At 39.9% G+C, this 19,510-nt stretch overlaps 1 protein-coding gene across 1 annotated transcript in view; it reads right to left on the minus strand.

The window, feature by feature from the left end:
- Positions 1-1,942: 1,942 nt before the first annotated feature.
- Positions 1,943-19,510, minus strand: part of GLS (glutaminase) — a 142,273-nt gene continuing 124,705 nt past the window's right edge. The window contains exons 16-18 of the mRNA XM_072120882.1: positions 16,757-16,833; positions 13,498-13,561; positions 1,943-8,952 (exon numbers count right to left, since the gene is read on the minus strand). Of these exons, the coding sequence (XP_071976983.1) occupies positions 8,796-8,952; positions 13,498-13,561; positions 16,757-16,833 (298 nt within the window). The 3' untranslated portion in view covers positions 1,943-8,795. The remainder of the gene's footprint in view (positions 8,953-13,497; positions 13,562-16,756; positions 16,834-19,510) is intronic.

Here is a 19,510-nt window from a genome sequence, read left to right on the forward strand (position 1 = left end):
GGAAACTGAGGCTACAATTTGCACAAGCAAATTGTCTCGATTTCTACTGCGACATTCGGATGGTAGGGTCAGAATTTGGCGTCAACAACATGAAAGCATGGATCCATCCTGCCTTGTATCAACGGTTCAGGCTGGTGGTGGTGGTGTCATGGTGTGGGGAATATTTTCTTGGCACTCTTTGGGCCCCTTGGTACCAATTGAGCACCGTTGCAACGCCACAGCCTACCTTGTAGTATTGTTGCTGACCATGTCCATCCCTTTATGACCACAATGTACCCAACATCTGATGGCTACTTTCAGCAGGATAATGCGCCATGTCATAAAGCTGGAATCATCTCAGACTGGTTTCTTGAACATGACAATGAGTTCACTGTACTCAAATGGCCTCCACAGTCACCAGATCTCAATCCAATAGAGCATCTTTGGGATGTGGAGGAACGGGAGATTCGCATCATGGATGTGCAGCCGACAAATCTGCGGCAACTGTGTGATGCCATCATGTCAATATGGACCAAAATCTCTGAGGAATGCTTCCAGCACCTTGTTGAATCTACGCCACGAAGAATTGAGGCAGTTCTGAAGGCAAAAGGGGGTCCAACCCGTTACTAGCATGGTGTACCTAATAAAGTGGCCGGTGAGTGTTTTTACGTTTTAAGGTTAATGAATAAATTGTGTTTTTAAACATGATCTTACAACATATTTGAGTGGTGGCACAATATTTAAAATCGCTGCACGTCATTGTGGAGAGTGGGCTTTTCGGTTCTTTCTCCTTACTGGCGTGTTTCCCGTGAATACCATATAGCCATTTCCCCTGAGATATGTTGTAGCCATGATTAAGAGTGTTTAACGCACTCGAAATGCATAGGCTGAGATTTGTAGCCCACACTCTGGACGCAGTGCCTTGGTCTATGTGATGCTGTATTGAACACCTTGGAGACCATAAAAACCTGGAAAATCTTTAACCATATGCACTGGATCTTTGGATTCTTCTGTATCTACTGGTCACGTGGAGATCCGAGCTGCAGGAGCGGGAGTCTTCCCAAAATTTACTTCATCGGGTGAGCGTTGCCAACTTTCCATATATATTTTACTCAAGGACTATGATGCCCTTGCAGAGGGCAATCAATATTATTTACCAAAACTGCCATAATACAATAGGGAATTAATATAATGTTATATTGGTGTATCACAAAATATCAAATACTACAGATGTAATACTGGTTAGCATAACTGCAAGTGTATTCTCATTTAGATATATGGGATGATTCCCTGTATTAGTTAACACCAGAGACTGAATTATCACGGCTTGTTAATGGGTTAAGCCAGTCATGTAGCAACAAGTGCTTCATCTGTATATCAAATAGCAGAAATACATCTGTGCATCAAATAAAAGAAAAATAGCACAAATAGCACTGTGTCTTTCTTTCAGCCATCTATAACTGTGGCATAACAGAAGCTAACCTGAAGTCAAAGAACAATGGAAGGTGAATGGAAGACTTTCCTTCTACCTTCCGTGTTTATTTTCCATTAAGCTCACCTAAAATGGAGATTCCAACAGAAATCCCAAACACGGGTATGAACTGAGCATTAAAATAAATGCGAATGAAAAAGTGTTTGGTCATAATGGTCGTATTCACATGATGCATGTACACTGCGTTTACAATACATTAGTGTTACAATTGATGTAAATTTTATGTAAACACTAAGTTGACAAATTGAAAACGGACCATGTGAACAAGGCCTATAGCCTTTCTAGGCCAGATTGAAAACTGGAGGCCGCTTCTCACTGTACGTAGTTTTTAGACACTATGAAGTAGTGTGTGAATGATAGTGCTAAATATTCAGTACACGGCAAGGGCAACTGACTAAAACTTCCCTTTAAGATGTTCAACTGCACAGAAATGAGTTTTCATGTTGCAGAAAACTAAAGACAGTAGCCATGTTACTTTATTATTCCTTTAGTGTGCGTTCGATAGTAACACTATATTCAGAAATTTAAATATGTTGCTTTAAAATTACTTTTAAGCAAATACATTCAAAACATTATTTTCATTAAAATCTTGCACAACACAATCAGCTAGCGTTCTCTAGCTGAGACCGTGATAACTCGTTTCATTAGCAATGACATTTCTACCGTAAGATCACTACCAATATTTGCAAAATTACAGCTATACAATTGATCAAATCCCACCAGTTGGAAGTCACCATTTATCACCTTTAAAGGCGTTTGCCCATGAAAGTTGTCAAATTTGAATCTCCTAGTGATGTTTACACAAAAAAGGCAATTTTTAACCCCCTTACTTTAGAATCTTACTCAGTTTCAGACTCTCTAAGCTGACACTCTGTGCTATGAGATGCTGTGTGCTGACAATGTGCTTAGATTACCAGAGTACTGGGTTTATCTACATTTTTTTTAAAATATAGTCTTTTTATTCATAACAGTAAATTAGAGAACATGTTATTTTGAGTATATTTAAAAATATTGTCTTCTTGTCTAATGGAAAATGAAACTACTAATGATTTGTTTATTGAAACCATGGGATTTCTGAAGACATGTCTGTTAAAAGGATGGAAGAATGGAAACAACCTTGAATGGATGGAAAACAGAAACCCTTCTGTTTATTATCCATTTCCATTGACATCCATTCACCTTCCATTAGAATCTGTCATTAAGAACATCAAAATCAGCGCTGTAGGAAACATTTTTAAATGTTAAAAATTGTGGACTCCATCAGTGATAGTGTGAACTGGACCTAACTTCTATATAATGGGAAGATAAGAATTAGATGCATCCTCAGCATCCATACAGTAACCTTGGGATTGAAGCTCATCTACTATAAGTATTGTGATTCAGAGCTGTTTTTATAGAGAACACTAGGGAACATTGAAAACAAAAAGGAGTCCTGGATCTAATAAACATCTATAGAACAAAGGTATCGGCTGAATTCTGATAAGCCTGTATAGCAGCCTGTGGTCGGAAAACATTAGTTGATAGGCAACAATTTCACGCAGAAAACAGCTATTATTTTGTTCTTAAATTTGTACTATTTATCGAAATTAACATTTACAGTTCTGTAAATATACACAACATAACGAATATAGAGTTGGCAGAGCATATACAATAGCAAGTAAAAGCTACAAAATATTGAGAAATGTAATTCTTTTATCTGTTTTTTTTTGCCATATTACTATGTACAATGAATAATAAAATTTTTAAAGCAATAAAATCTACCATATAAGTAATACTTGTGAGGAATAAATGCTAAATGTTTACTTTTTATTAGGTACCCTAAGGATACCATAAAAAAATCTGATGAAATGCTGACATTTTTCAACACGGTTGTATATATAACAAGTGTGTTCATTAAAGTTAGTTTATAAATTGCATTTACTGTATACTGCTAAACTAATAAAAACATACTTCACTTATGAAAGTGAAAGTTTCTGGGGTTGGAATAATAAATAACATTAAACCCCACTTTTCCCTGCAGTTTAAGAATATCAGTAACATTTAAAGAATTTAAAAACAAAACACATTAGAACTGAATGCAATACTTCATCATGAACGTGCAGCAAGTGATGCAGTTTGAACTGCAATGCATGATGTCTAAGCAAGCACTTATGCAAGTAATCAAGGGCTTTATTATTTGTATTATTTGTTTGGCCAAACACATAAAATGCTGTGATGTTAGAATGGCAAGCCAAGAGAATGGTCCAAAAAATTAAGAAAACATCATTGCCAAGATATAAAGGGTAGCAAAGAATAAAACACATAGGAAGGAATTGGAACTTTTCTCCTACTTGTTTACAAGTGGATGCAAAAAATAAACATGATATAAAGGGTAGTCAACAATAAAAATGCATAGGGAGGAATTGCAACTTTACCCCCCACTTGCTTGAAAAGTGGGCAAAGAGGGCCAGTAATAGGGTGCACCAGGGCTGAACAGGCCTGCCAAATACATCAGATTCAGCATGATCTTCTTAGCAGCCTCTAAGTACATCCAATACATTGGGGCTTATTTACCAAGGGTCCGCGGCCGCACTTTCGTCGGATTTTCCTATGTTTTCGGGGATTCCACAACTGTGACAGGTATTTAACAGGGGATTGTGTTGCATGCGATCAGATTTTGGTGCAGCTGCGCTGGCTTTCAGGCGACCGAAATCGGGGGGGGGGGGGGGGGGGGGGGTTGGGGGGGGGGTTCCGTCGGACGATCCGACCGATTGGGACTGAGAGCAGGGTTTAACATTCAAATTGTGTCGCAAGATCAAGCACTTACATGCACCAGGAAGAAGAAGGCGAACTCCGTCGGACCTGAGTCGAAAAGCGACACACACAGGATATCGGGCGCACGATCTTTGTGAATCGCGGCACAGTGCATTATCATCGGACAATACACTTTAGGTGAAATCCTCCAGCCAGGTAAGTAAATGTGCCCGATTATGTGCTAGTAGGGAGAATATTTAGGCTGGAGCTCGATACATGAAGGGAAAGGAGCCCTATCCAGGTAAGAATAAAAATAGAACAAGGGTGGGGCACTGAACAGGGATGTGAGTGGCCAAGGAACAGAGACCAGATGAAATTCTGCATTTCCACCATTATTTCAGAAGTGTAGACCTCTAGAGCTAAACAATAGGAACCTAACCACCATGTCTACCCAATGTTTTAAAATGGGATACAAACGTGCAAACTTACTAGGATGAGGATTTATGGTAAATGAAGAGTATGGACATTCTTAGTACCTATACAGTATTTCTATCTGTAATGGTCTCGCATGATACATGTCTTGTTTGTGAAGATAGAGCAAAACCCAGTTGATGTCTATTCACCCCCTCATGTATGGATAAGAACACTGGTGCATAAAAATACCCCAGAAAAGAGTCCATGAAGCACTGACATGCACATTTTCTTCTTGTCTATGTATGATACAGGTGTCGTCTTTGCTTCATCTTTATAGGCGCTCCAAGTGTGTTTTGTGATCGTTATCTTGTTATGGGAAGGAATATATTCCATGTAAAAATATTTTCCCCTCAACCTTTTAAACAGATGAGAAGGGCATCATGATTATTATAGATTATTTATTACAATTTTTTTTTTTACAATAGGAATTTACTGTCTCACATAGTAAACTTGTTGGCCAAGTAGTACTGGGTATATATTTTGGAAGAGTGCTTTGGAAACTTGGCCTCCAAGGCCACATGCTTTGGTAGATACTATCCCTTTACTGTGCTCTCGCCGAAGAATTCTCCATCTGTAAAGGCACTTGGGCACCCTTTTTCCATTATGTCATAATTACATCCCAATTACTCTCCCCTCCCTGTAAGTATTAAAGCTGTCCAGGCATCTGTATATAAAATACAAACATATCAAGACCCAAGTCAAAGGGTCTGAAAATGTCTTGTTTCCTTCCACTCTGAAAAGCTCCCTTGAGAGTTCCTTTAATTTTCGCTATGCTCACGGGCACTCTAAATATCTGGAAACCCATTTGCCAACAGATTTCTTAGACTCCCTGAATCTCCCCTTCCACTTAAAGCATTGCATTAAGACTGTTCTAGATGGACCAAAGTGGAGCATCCATGGCGTCCTTAATTGGCTGTCTCCGTAAGGAGAACTCCTACTTCCCGACCCTAGTCACAAGCCTTTCACCCAGCCAAACCAGTTCCCTGCTGTACTCAGGAGACCCAATCAGGTCGAAAAAGTGCTGTCTACAGGAGTCTGTTCCTTCTGAAATAGATATACTGGTTTGGTTTTAATCCTGTATTATGTCATAAGGCCCCTTGTAGGTCATGCTTGATGTCAAGGGAGCTGCCTTACAAGGCATGGTTTTCCTTATCCCATCCTGGAAAACTTTGCATATTTTCCCAGAAACCCCCAGGTGGAGCATCCATGGCTGTAAGACTCCACACGCCTACATGATAGCCTTAATTGGCAGTCTCCGTAAGGAGAACTCTTACTTCCCGACCCTAGATGGACCAATGGCATGCAAAAAAGTATGAGCCTTCAAAAGTTGCCCTCTGGATGATTTAATATACAGGGAGGACTTGTACAGGGAGGACTGATTAAATATACAGGGAGGACTTGTACAGGGTACTTATGAAAAATTCTTTAGGACATGGCACCCTTGGACACCAAGATCGTGCCGTAGGGCGTGCGACACAGTTAAGTACGGCGATCGGCCCAAATCAGTCGGACAGCACGCCACCTAATTTGTGTCACATGGAAGCCAGCGCCTCTGCGCCATAAAAGGGTCGCATGGGACACAATCTCAGTGCAGACACTTCTTAAATACCTGTGAAAAATGTTTTAGCCATGAAGAAAGTGCTGACAAAAGTGCACCGTGCCACCCTTAGTAAATGAGCCCCAATGTCTTTCCATCTCTCCTCCCATGTGGTCCCCCCTTGTCCTTTACAACACTGACGCAAATCCAGACAGCACGCATAAATCATAATCCATCCTTGCCAACTGCATACACAGGTATCACTAGGATTTGTAAAGACTTTAGTTTACGCAAAGACTATTACGCAAATATAATTAGCAGTCAAAATGCATTGGCAAGGTAGATGCATTGATGCATACAATGTGAACATTGAACTATACGTTGATACATATTCACATCTTTGTGCTCCTCATAAGTATATTGTTTCTGTTCGCCAAAAAATATTGCTTTTCCTATTAATAATTTTAACAATTTTTAACAACTATTCACTTTTTTTAAGACATCTGTTCACAGGTGTATACAATATTGTGATTAACTGATTCTAAGTTTTTTTTTGTGAAGTTTTTTAAACTAATGTTTATTAAATGTGTGTAATTCATAATATCAACTTATAAAATCAATTTTTATTATATTTTGTATATTGGTGCCAACTTTTTCTGTTCTTTACTAATCAATTTTTACCACAATTTATTATACCACAAACACAATAAGGTATGATTAAACAGCCCTCCGTTGTTGTAACTAAACAGTGAATTTGCAGGTGGTGGATGTTCAAAACTGCTGAAAAATTCCATTTAAGAGATGATGAAAAACTGAAAAAAAAAGTGCCACAAATGTCAATGGATTGAGTCTGGCATTGCAGATCATCTCTATTAAAGCAAAATGGGATGAGTGAACAGACAAAACCTGTGGTGATGTTTTTAGAGGAAAGACACTATATCTGAACCTCAACACCTCCCTTATTAGACACCTGCAAAAGGTTGTAAGAAAAAGTAACATTGGGTTCCAAAAGAACAAATGCGAACTCAGCTTTGATTATTCAAGGTAAAATAAATGTAAGGTAAATGTTTGCCAAGCAGCCCAAGGCAAACCTTAATAGCACATCATAATTTATTTCTTTCAACTTTATTTTTTAAATACATTGAAATACACATCTAGTACTTTGGTCCTCAACAGCCTTGCCCCAGCCCAATTTGGCGCCAGGGAACATTTGGTCACGTTGCGAATGAAGAACCTTGTAAAAAAAACTAAATCAAAACATTGATTAGATTGTGAGCCCCATGGGGACAGGGGCAGATTTGGTAAGCTCTGTGCAGCGTTGCATAATCTGTGTGCACTATATAAATAAAGGAATTATTATTATTAAAACATGTACCGTATTTTTCGGACTATAAGGCGCACAAAAAATCCTTAGATTTTCTCAGAAATCAAAGGTGCGCCTTATAGTCCAGAGCGCCTTATATATAAACCGTACTTACAGACAACAGCTGCCTTAAAATGTGCACAGGTCTGCCACCTGCTGGCCATTCATCCTTATAATCTGGTGCGCCTTATAGTCCGAAAAATACGGTACTTGTCTAACCCCATTCCACAGCACCAGCCCTCTTCTCTGGCGTGCCTGCTGATGTCAACAGAGTTACATTCATCAGTGTAAGAGAAGAGAAGTAGACTGTGTTGGCAAAACAGAGAATGGTGAGTATATGATTGCAATTTTTACAGCAAAACGGGGATGGAGGGCAGCAAAAAGAGGACATTTAGATGGGGCTAAGCTCAGAAAATAGGAAGGGGCTGCAGATAAGAGCTCAGAAAGTAGGGGGGGGGCTATATTAAGTGTAAAGGTCAGTTAGGGGCATTATAAATGGGGGTTAGCGTAAAGGGGGCATGGTAAGATTTAGGCTACAGAAAAGGGAACTTTAAAAGTGGGGAGTCTAAGGTTAAGGGGCATTATACTATGTGGAGGTGACTAATAAATAGCATGGGGGCCAGTAAGGGGGGATTATTGTACTATTTGGGCACACAAAGGGTTGAGGATATATATATATATATATATATATATATATATATATATATATATATATATATATATATAAATAAAGTTGAGGGTTGCAAACTGAAACTTTCATCACCGCCCCCTCCCGAGTGCCAGAAATCCGTATCTAAAATGCAGCTTTAGACACACGTCTGCATTTGAATTAGCAATATGGGTACAATGGGTACTATTCTGCTGAACTTTGTGTACAGAAACTTTGGAAATAGGTAGCTACCTAACACAGATTTGAAATATTTGTTAATTTATGCAAAAATTATGCAAAAACTTCCAAACCAAGAGCACATCTATTCAGTTAGCTGTTTTAAGAGTTTGTACTGATTTTTTTTTATTTCTTCATTGAGTGAATTCTTTTTGAATTTGTTTTTATTTTTGTGTCTCTGACTTCATCCTGAGGATCCAGCTATAAGCTGGCATGAAAACATAGTTTGCATTTAGAATATACATCACTATAAGATAAAAATACACTCTTGAAATAATTATACAACACAACATGTACAAGAGCAAATATTGAAAATCTATGAATATATGAATTATAATAACCCATCTAGGTTCGTTTGGACAGTCTGGTCACTTTTTACATTATTTGGCTCATCCAGTGGTTTATAATTATTTTGGTACTCTTGAAGGATTTTAACAACATCATGATGTCCAAAGTGCATAGCTTCATCCATGGGAGTATTATTCCATCTGAAATAAAAAATGTAAATATTAAAAAAATCATTTTTATCAGTTTTTATTTATTTATTTGGCTAAAATGTTTTTTTTTTTCCCCTCATTGCTGCCAGAACTGAGTTCCCTAACTAAGTACTGTATTGTGGAATCAGCTCAGGAAATAAAATGACCTTTGTTGGATGGAAGAGTTGATTGTGTAGTACTAATGAAAGTTGTCAGACCAACCAGCAGTCCTGGATAGCCTGTTAGGAATTGCCAGGTTTCCGCACATCCTAGCTTTTTTTCTTGCCCAATATCCTCGTTATCTTCTGAGTATCCCTTCCTTTTCTCTGAATATTCCTGAATGCTTTTCTGATACTCAATATGTACATGCTATGTGATGCTTTTTTTTATTATTGCTTTTGTCTAGATATTGTTTCCTTGTGTATTTCCTCTTTAATTTTTCGACTCTATATGTCTATATACAAAAATTAATAAAGACATATTAAACATAAAATATTCATGGACACCTTTGGGCAAGAAACCATAAATCAATGAGCTCTTTAGCGACAAGGCTGCGCTCTAAGATGGTATGGGTATACACACGCAGTTATTGACGCTGCGCTCTAAGATGGTATGGGTATACACACGCAGTTATTGACGCTGCGCTATAAGATGGCATGGGTATACACATGCAGTTATTGACGCTGCGCTCTAAGATGGTATGGGTATACACACGCAGTTATTGACGCTGCGCTATAAGATGGCATGGGTATACACATGCAGTTATTGACGCTGCGCTATAAGATGGTATGGGTATACACACGCAGTTATTGACGCTGCGCTATAAGATGGCATGGGTATACACATGCAGTTATTGACGCTGCGCTATAAGATGGTATGGGTATACACACGCAGTTATTGACGCTGCGCTATAAGATGGTATGGGTATACACATGCAGTTATTGACGCTGCGCTATAAGATGGTATGGGTATACACACGCAGTTATTGACGCTGCGCTATAAGATGGTAAGGGTATACACACGCAGTTATTGACGCTGCGCTAGAAGATGGTATGGGTATACACACGCAGTTATTGACGCTGCGCTATAAGATGGTATGGGTATACACACGCAGTTATTGACGCTGCGCTATAAGATGGTATGGGTATACACATGCAGTTATTGACGCTGCGCTATAAGATGGTATGGGTATACACACGCAGTTATTGACGCTGCGCTATAAGATGGTATGGGTATACACATGCAGTTATTGACGCTGCGCTATAAGATGGTATGGGTATACACATGCAGTTATTGACGCTGCGCTATAAGATGGTATGGGTATACACACGCAGTTATTGACGCTGCGCTATAAGATGGTAAGGGTATACACACGCAGTTATTGACGCTGCGCTATAAGATGGTAAGGGTATACACACGCAGTTATTGACGCTGCGCTAGAAGATGGTATGGGTATACACACGCAGTTATTGACGCTGCGCTAGAAGATGGTATGGGTATACACACGCAGTTATTGACGCTGCGCTAGAAGATGGTATGGGTATACACACGCAGTTATTGACGCTGCGCTATAAAATGGTATGGGTTTTAAGTCATAGCAGCGAGCGGAGAGAGGAAAGACCAAGGGCTATTGGCACCTGTTAGGACAGAGCTTGCCTCACTCATCCTTTGCTTAACCTCTATATCTCTTAATAAAATCCTTGATAAAACGTTAAGTTTACTAAATGGGGTTATACTCAGGGGTGAAGGGTTTTACAATGTTTGGATTTCTATAGCGCTTAGCAGATATGACACAGCCCCTCCCAATATGTTATACTTAGCTTGTGCGGGCATGGTCTCTGCAAGCACAAAATAATGGGTTGTGAAATGTCATATTTGTTGTAAAAAAAAAAAAAAAAAAAAATCAGTATTAAATTTCTACAAGCCATTAACTTTTTCAAAGCTCATGTTGGGTAAAAATGCTCACTACATCCATTGATAAATAACCTGGATGGTGTACTTAAAAAAAAATAAACCCTGTACAGGTGACTTGATTTTGTTATGTTGAACTTCCTAATATATATAGTCATTGGTTAGTTTTGAGAGGTTAACTCATATACAAGGTTTCTGAACTGTCTGAATATTCAACCTTCCATATCAGTCAGTACAGCTTCAAGCATCAAACAATATATGTCCATTCAACTGTTGTAGGTCTTCATTCAGTGTTGTAAATACATTACCCTTTCTGTAATTAAAATAGGGTGAAGATTCATTTAAGAAACCTTTCAAATATGAGTTGTTCCACTGATAGATCAATAAGCAATTGCCATTACACTTCAGTTCTGTCCGCAACCCTCGGGACGCACCTTACGCCACAAGGTCTGGTTAGAGCTGTGTAGTTCAGCTTTCAAACATGAGTTGAAAGGAGAGTGTTTACAACACGGGATGTTATGTGCCAAATGGGAAGAGTTTCTTTCCTCATTGGCTAGTAACCTAATTATTGAAGCTCTCTGCATGTACAGAGATATTGGTATCTGAATACCTGGATATTATGCCACACATAAAACCAGTAACTGGATTTCCATACATAGCTGAAAATAGAAAAAGAAATAGAATTTACTTTCATTTACATGTCAACTCAACCTGTCACAAGTCCAATCCCTTTGGTTTAACCTTTGTGGCACTACAGAGATTGGAAGGGTGGGAATTATATTACCAAAATGTCTAGAGTTAAATCAAAGATGATTTACAACTTTGATACATATATCAAAAAAGGGAAGGGGAAGGATTTGGAAAGAAAAAAAGTTGTGGATGTGCTAAAACGTAACCTTTATTGAATTTTTTTAACATCTTTAGTATGATCTCACATTAATAGGTGAACACCTATTAATGTGAGATCATACTTAAGATTTTGATCATACTTTAGATATTGATCTATCAGTGGAATAACTTACATTTGAAAGGTTTCTAAACAGAATTTTCTCCCCATTTCAACTGTAAATTAGGGTAATGTGTTGTATAGTTTTACAACACCAAATTAAGCTGTTACCCGTTGAATGGACACATCTTGTTTGACCTTTGAAGCTGTACTAACTGATATAAAAAGGTTAAATATACTGACAGGTCAGAGACCTTATATATGAATTCTCTCAGGAGTAACCACGCCGCCATGCTTTCAGTGCCGCCGGCGACTTTGCCGCGGGCAAAGAAAAAGTTAACAGATGTGTTAGAAATGGGTATGCTGTAATATGCAGCAAAGCCCATCTCTGTATGAAGAGGGCTCAGCCAGTGAGCCCTCTTCACACACCCTTCATAGCTCCGTGGCCGATATATCCATCACGGAGCGTGAAGGGGTTAAACTTGAGCAACTTTCCACCATATTTTTTGTATGGGCCATTGATATATTTATATAAAGTAATCATGTCCCCTCGTTGTCTCTTTTCCAGACTAAATAAATCTAGTTGGTTTAATCTTTCCTTATAACTGAAATTCTCCTTACACATTTTAATTTTTGTGGCTTTTTGTTGTAACCTCATTTGATAAGTTGCCTTTGTCCACATTCTGAAACATTTTAATGGTTTATATAAGCTTAACTCACATTACCTGGCTCCCTGCTAGAAGCATGAGATGAGTCCCCTGGTAGGGAGCAGCTGCAGCCTATGTGTGCCTGTATCAGTCTCATCGTTCCAAACTCATGCAGGTCCCTCCCCACTTCCCATCATGTGCATTGAGCAGGCAGGGGATGGAGGGAAATGGTATAGAGGAGTGGAAGATTGCATGAAGAGACACAGACACACACAGGCTGCAGCTGCCCACCCCTGGGACTCACCACATGTGGCGGGCAGGGAGCCTGGTAATGTAAATCAAAGTCATTTTTAAAATCAGCATAGCATAGGCCAGTGGTGGCGAACCTATGGCACGGGTGCCAGAGGTGGCACTCAGAGACCTTTCTGTGGGCACCCAGGCCATCGCCCCAGCACACCAGACAGGACAGGAAGAATCTTCCTGCAGTTCCAAGCAACATAAAAGATGCTACTTGGGACTGTAGGAAGAGAGAGAATGAATAGACAGGGCCGAATTATCTTTGGAGGACCTCCTGCTGGCCCCTACAGGTCTACAGAGGGACACTGTAAAGAAGCTAAAGTGATGCAAATTTTCCATCTTTCTACTGTGTTGCTGTCCTCAGGAGGCCATTATGATTGTTGAAGAACAGGGAGCAGTAAGTTACTGCTTTAATTTTTGGCTGGCACCTCGCAATAAATAAGGAGGGTGTCTTTTTGGGCACTCGGCCGCTAAAAAGTTGGCCATCACTGGCATAGGCTATTGGAACCTGTCAACCTCTTTGTGTGTGTGCTGCTGCTTGGACTAGAATAAACAGTATTCTCTTTTTTGTGAATGGAAATTTTTTCCAGGACCAGTAAAATTTTCAAAAAGCTCTGATGGAATATAATAATTTCAGGAATGGTATACTCTTCAGACTAATTATATACCACTCCTAAAATGAATTAAATTAAGTATGACAAAGAAAAAACACCAAAAATTGTGAATATTTTTCAGACACTATTAAATAATACTTACCGGTCTTTTGGGAAAGGGTTAACTTTGCATGCCTCTAGAAGAAAACGTACAACTTCTACATGTCCTGCATTTTTAAACAAAAAAGTCAATGTGAAGCATGCAGATACATATACGTCTGACTATATACATATACTCTCACTAGATCATGTTTAGGATTAAAGTACATGTATGCCAGTGCAAGAGTTTCCCCACACTTAGGACAGGCAGTTAAGCGGTCTGGACCGGCTGAAGAGGGAGGAATATTTATGCCATATATTGCACCATACATCAATTTAAAGTACCGTATATACTCGAGTAGAAGCCGAGTTCTTCAGCACAATTATTGTGCTGAAAATTCCCCACTCAGCTTATACTCGAGTATAAAAAAAATAAACTGACCACTCACCATTCCGACGGCCCAGGCAGCTCCTCTTTATCTTCATGCTGCATGTCCCCTACAGCTCTGTGGGCAGCGCCTCTTCTTTTTTCACGAAGCCTGGAGGTCCGCCACATCTCCATGAACATGGCCCGCCGGTGCACAACTGTGATGTCAGCTGCTGCTGACATCACAGAGTGCACCATCCGGGCACACTGAGCTGTCGGGGACCTGGTGCCGGCTCACGTGAAGAAAGCGACGGAGCTGTTGCGGACTTGCAGCATGAAGATTAAGAGGAGCTGCCCAGGCTGTCGGATTGGTGAGTAGTCTGTTTTTTTTTTTTACCGGTAAGCTATACCCTACAGGGGGCTGGCAGGCAAAATATGCTAAAGGAGGGGCTGGCTACATATTTAAAGGGGCTGGTAAGCTATAAATTACAGGGGGCTGGCAGGCTATACACTAGAGGGGGCTGGCAGGCTATACACTAGAGGGGGCTGGCAGGCTATACACTAGAGGGGGCTGGCAGGCTATATACTAGAGGGGCTGGCTGGCTATACACTAGAGGGGGCTGGCTGGCTATACACTAGAGGGGGCTGGCTGGCTATACACTAGAGGGGGCTGGCTGGCTATACACTAGAGGGGGCTGGCTGGCTATACACTAGAGGGGGCTGGCTGGCTATACACTAGAGGGGCTGGCTGGCTTTATACTACAGGGGGCTGGCTGGCTATATACTACAGGGGGCTTGCTGGCTATATACTACAGGGGGCTGACTGGCTATATACTACAGGGGGCTGACTGGCTATATACTACAGGGGGCTGACTGGCTATATACTACAGGGGGCTGACTGGCTATATACTACAGGGGGCTGACTGGCTATATACTACAGGGACTGACTATATACTACAGGGGCCGACTAAATACTGGGAGGCTGTGACCAATGCATTTCCCACCCTCGGCTTATACTCAAGTCAATAGGTTTTCCCAGTTTTTGTGGTAAAATTAGGTACCTTGGCTTATACTAAGGTCAGCTTATACTCGAGGATATAAGGTAGGTTTCCCTCCATTTCTTGTTAAAAATAACATGTCTATCTGCAGCCCATCCATGTAGGTTAACTGTTGTCAGATCAGGAAGCTCCATTCTTAAAATGAACAAGGCTTCGCCTTCCTTATAGGTGTTGTCTCTTGACTGCATATAGAAGTGATATCGTGTAATAACCCGGAGCAATATTGAGAGTCTAAAAAAGCCTGATCAGAGAGCTTCTTCCTTATTTCCCTCACCCTACCTCTACAAAAGGATAGTGCTTGGTATAGCTAAAATTACCTTAATGTCAAATAATATTTTGAGTTTAGACCAGAGGCTTTAAACTATGCTCACTGCTACCCTTTTCCGCCATTCCAAGTGTGTTTTCCGATGGCCCTGCCATGGCGACTCTGGATAAGTGGTCAATGGCATATGCTTGGATAGCAGAAACGATAGACCATTTTTTCCATGTGATTATGGTATCCCTCAGTAAGATGGAGGATTTCACCTCCTTTGGAATCATTTAGTATGAATTAAAGACATCAAATCCCATGGGGCAGGTATATCCCTTTCTAGATCTCAGAGTGAGAAGAGGGCTTAATGCCCAAAGAAAGGCTTTCCACATGTGTTTAATTCTAGCACCCCGCTTTCTCCCACATAAACTCTATACCCTGAAAATTCTTCTACCTATGTATAAAGTAGTGCTCAAAGAAGTGGGCTAGTTGCTCTAATGCAATATCTAAAAGTAAATGGGAAATGGACCATCCCAGGCTAGTTCCTTTCTTGTAGAGGGAAAAGGAGCAACAAAAAACCTGGTGTGCTAATTTTTGCAGTGGGATTGTCATACATGCCTGCAATATAATGATCCAGTACCATCCCCAGCCAGCCCCATGTGACATTACCAAATGCCTTTTCTACAGCCAAGGCTACAAAGGTTGGTCTCTCTCCTTGTGTACAGTTTTAAATTTTATTTGTACTTTCAATCATTCTATTTTAGTACAGCCGTAAAAGCAAATTACTCTGTAAACTCAACTTATGTAAATGTACAGTATTAATATATTAATATAATTAATGTACAGCATTTGTTAACGTACACAACTTGAAGTACATTCGAAAACATTTGTGAAAAATAGTAATAGTAACAGTAATTACTCAGTTTTCCTTCACCTGAGATTAGGTTTGCTCAATTAAACATCCTCAGGTTGCATTCAAACACGGGAGTTACATTGTGTTTGAAAAGCAATACAACAGATGAGGAGAGAAGATTTAACTACTAACATCGCTGTTAACATTTATGTTTACAAAATGCAATAAACACAATGGGGCAGATTTACTTACCCGGTCCATTTGCGATCCAGCGGCGCGTTCTCTGCGGTGGATTCGAGTCTTCCAGCGATTCACTAAGGCAGTTCCTCCGACGTCCACCAGGTGTCGCTGCTGCGCTGAAGTCGGCCACGCCCCCGATTTCCGTTGCGTGCACCTCGGCGCCGATGCGCAACAATCCGATCGCGTGCGCCAAAAAAAACGGGACAATTCCGGGAAAATCAGCGCAAATTGCGATTCGGGCCCTTAATAAATGACCCCAAATGCATTTAGGCGTTTGCAAAATGCAGATGTTAACGCAGTGTCAACATATGTGTTAATTTTTTAAATGCTAATGTTAACAGTATTGTAATTAGTCAAATCTCCTCTACTCAACGTAAATGGCACATGTGAACATCCCCTCGCTTACTCAAAATGACATTTTGGCGATCTCCCTCTGCCAAGTTTTTCCCTTTAACTTTATTACAAATTTACATTTCATTTTATGCATTCAACATGGTCAGTAACAATATAGAAAATTGTGTAATTTCTGAGAGATATGAGCGATATATTACATACCTTCTGCAGATGCCACGTGAAGTGCTGTGCGAGAATCATAGTCACGTTGCTCCATATCCATTGCTGACAGGGCAAATCTAGTAAACAAAAGAGTTCTGTTAATTATGGGGTCTAGTCTGGGGTTCAATGGCCTTCATGCTCTAATCCTGCATAATCTACTTACCGCCTACTATTAATGCTTTTCAATCTATTATTTGTGAAATTACAACTACTTGCATGTTTTGCTCATCTATCAGATTGCGTTGGAATTTTAATGAGTTAATGTGCTACAACCCATTGAGACGTTTTATTTCAAGGTCTATTTTTTATCTACTCTTTGTCTTATCACACAATGCAGAAGCCAATACCCGGCAGAGAATCCCAGTGGATACACAAGTGTGTGTGCAGACAAGATTGTCCTACATCCACAATTTGTTTGAGGAGCAAACTTGAGATCCCACACCATGGTGCCAAGCCGGAACATCTAAACCGCTGTCTGCTGTGCATGTCGCCATACTGCATGCTGAAAGAAAGTGTATGTTGGACCTTGTCTGCAGCTGAGCACTTTGAATATTAACAAGAACAGTGATACTGAGATATTGTGGATATCTTTCTGACATTTTTATGAGGTTTCAGCAGTTGAACTTTTAGATGAATATTTGTGATTTTAGGTTGAATTTGGACTTTTAACTTGTTCAGTGTCTGCACCTTCCTAATTGTTTTCCAAAAAGATTTCAAGGTATGTCGAGACTTGCAGCCATTGACAATCCAATGGGAGATTCTGGGAAATATGCAAATATGTTTTCCAGCATGGGATATTAACCAGTTCACGACCGCCCGCCATGTATTCACGGCGGCGGTCGGGTCGCGCTGCATGGAGAGGGCTCACGGGCTGAGCCCTCTCCATAGCCGGTAAGTCTTTGCTTCAAATTGCTAGCACCGATCGCAGGTGTTTTCACAGCGATGGCTGCCGGCAGCCTCAAAAAGATAGCGGCGCATGGGCGCCGCCATATTACCTGGGATTGCTGCTCCCTGCGACGTCTCCATGGTAGCCTCGGGTCTTAACCCCTTCATTACAATGTGCTGATAGCACATTGTAATGAATGAGGAGGAAAATCCCCATATACTGCCATACCGTAGTATGGCAGTATATGATAGGATCGATCAGACAACCTAGGGTTAAAGTACCGTAGGGAGTCTGAAAAATAGTATAAATAAAAATAAAAAAAAAAGTAAAAAAAAAATTATAATAATAAAACCTAAAATTTCAAATCACCCCCCTTTCCCTAGAACTGACATAAATATAAATAAACAGTAAAAATCATAAACACATTAGGTATCGCCGCGTCAGAAATGCCCGATCTATCAAAATATAACGTTTTTTCAATGCGTTTAACCCCGTAACTGAAAATAGCGCCCAAAGTCAAAAAAGGCACTTTTTTGCCATTTTGAAAAATCTAAAAAAATCTATAAAAAGTGATCAAAAGGTTGTACAGTCCTAAAAATGATATAATTGAAAATATTATCAAATTTCGCAAAAAATTACACCACCCACAGCTCTGTACACCAAAGTATAAAAAAGTTATTAGCGCCAGAATTTGGCAAAATAAAAAAAAAAAATTTTGTACAGGAGGTTTTAATTTTTGTAAAGGTATGAAATATATAAAACCTATACAAATTTGGTATCCCCTTAATCGTACCGACCCAAAGAATAAAGTAGACATGTCATTTGGGGTGCTCAGTGAAAGACGTAATATCCAAGCCCACAAGAAAATGGCGCAAATGCGTTTTTTCACCATTTTCACTGCATTTGGAATTTTTTTTCCCGCTTCCGAGTACATGGCATGGAATATTTAATACGATCACTATGAAGTGCAATTTGTTACGCAGAAAACAAGCCGTCACACAGCTCTTTACGTGTAAAAATAAAAAAGTTATAGATTTTTGAAGGTATAGAGTGAAAAATGGACCTGAAAAAACAGGAAAGGACCCGGTCCTTAACCGGTTAAGGCAGCTCTCTTAACATCAAGCACAACTTTCAAGAAGCCTAATGACATGATTTCGGATTAAGCCAAATAAGTATATCTATTCCAAGAGGAACACATTCCCAACTGTAGACAGCACAGTTTTCCCAGATTCCCCCAGTGGAGCATAAATTGTTTTAAGTCTCCACACAGGCGGGCTTTTTTGGCAAAGTCTCCATAGGGAGAGCTCTTACATCCTGACCCTAGTCAAAAGCCTCCCAGTCAGCTAAATCAGTTCCCTACGTTCTACTAACAAGATGCAAAGACATCAAAACAGCGTCGTCTATTTGTATGATATATTGTGCTTTACATGACTCGATTTTGTATATTTATGTTATATTTTCTTCAATAAACCAGAATGATAAAAAAAAAAAAAACAGCGCCGTCTACAGTTGGGAGCCGCTTATAATAGGCTAACTGCTGCGTCGGTTTCGGCACAGACCGCAGCAGTTAATGGCAGCCCGTGAGCTCTCTTCATACATTCTCTACAGCACAACAACATTATAGTATGTTGTGGTGCACAAGGGGGTTAGTTCTGGTATGTAAATAGATTAATACATAATTAGATGAATGTGATAAATAAATCCGTGCATAAAGGCACACAAGGTCCATGTAGGTTAAGGTAGAATTAACAAAATGGAGAGGTGTTAGGATGGTTTCACATAGGCGTTTTTTCACATCAGTGATTTTCTACTGAACCCATTTTGGCTTATGGACACATACAGATTGGTTTTATCTTCCTGGCATTAGT

The sequence above is a fragment of the Engystomops pustulosus genome, chromosome 8, assembly GCF_040894005.1.
Source record: "Engystomops pustulosus chromosome 8, aEngPut4.maternal, whole genome shotgun sequence".
Lineage (NCBI taxonomy): Eukaryota > Metazoa > Chordata > Amphibia > Anura > Leptodactylidae > Engystomops > Engystomops pustulosus.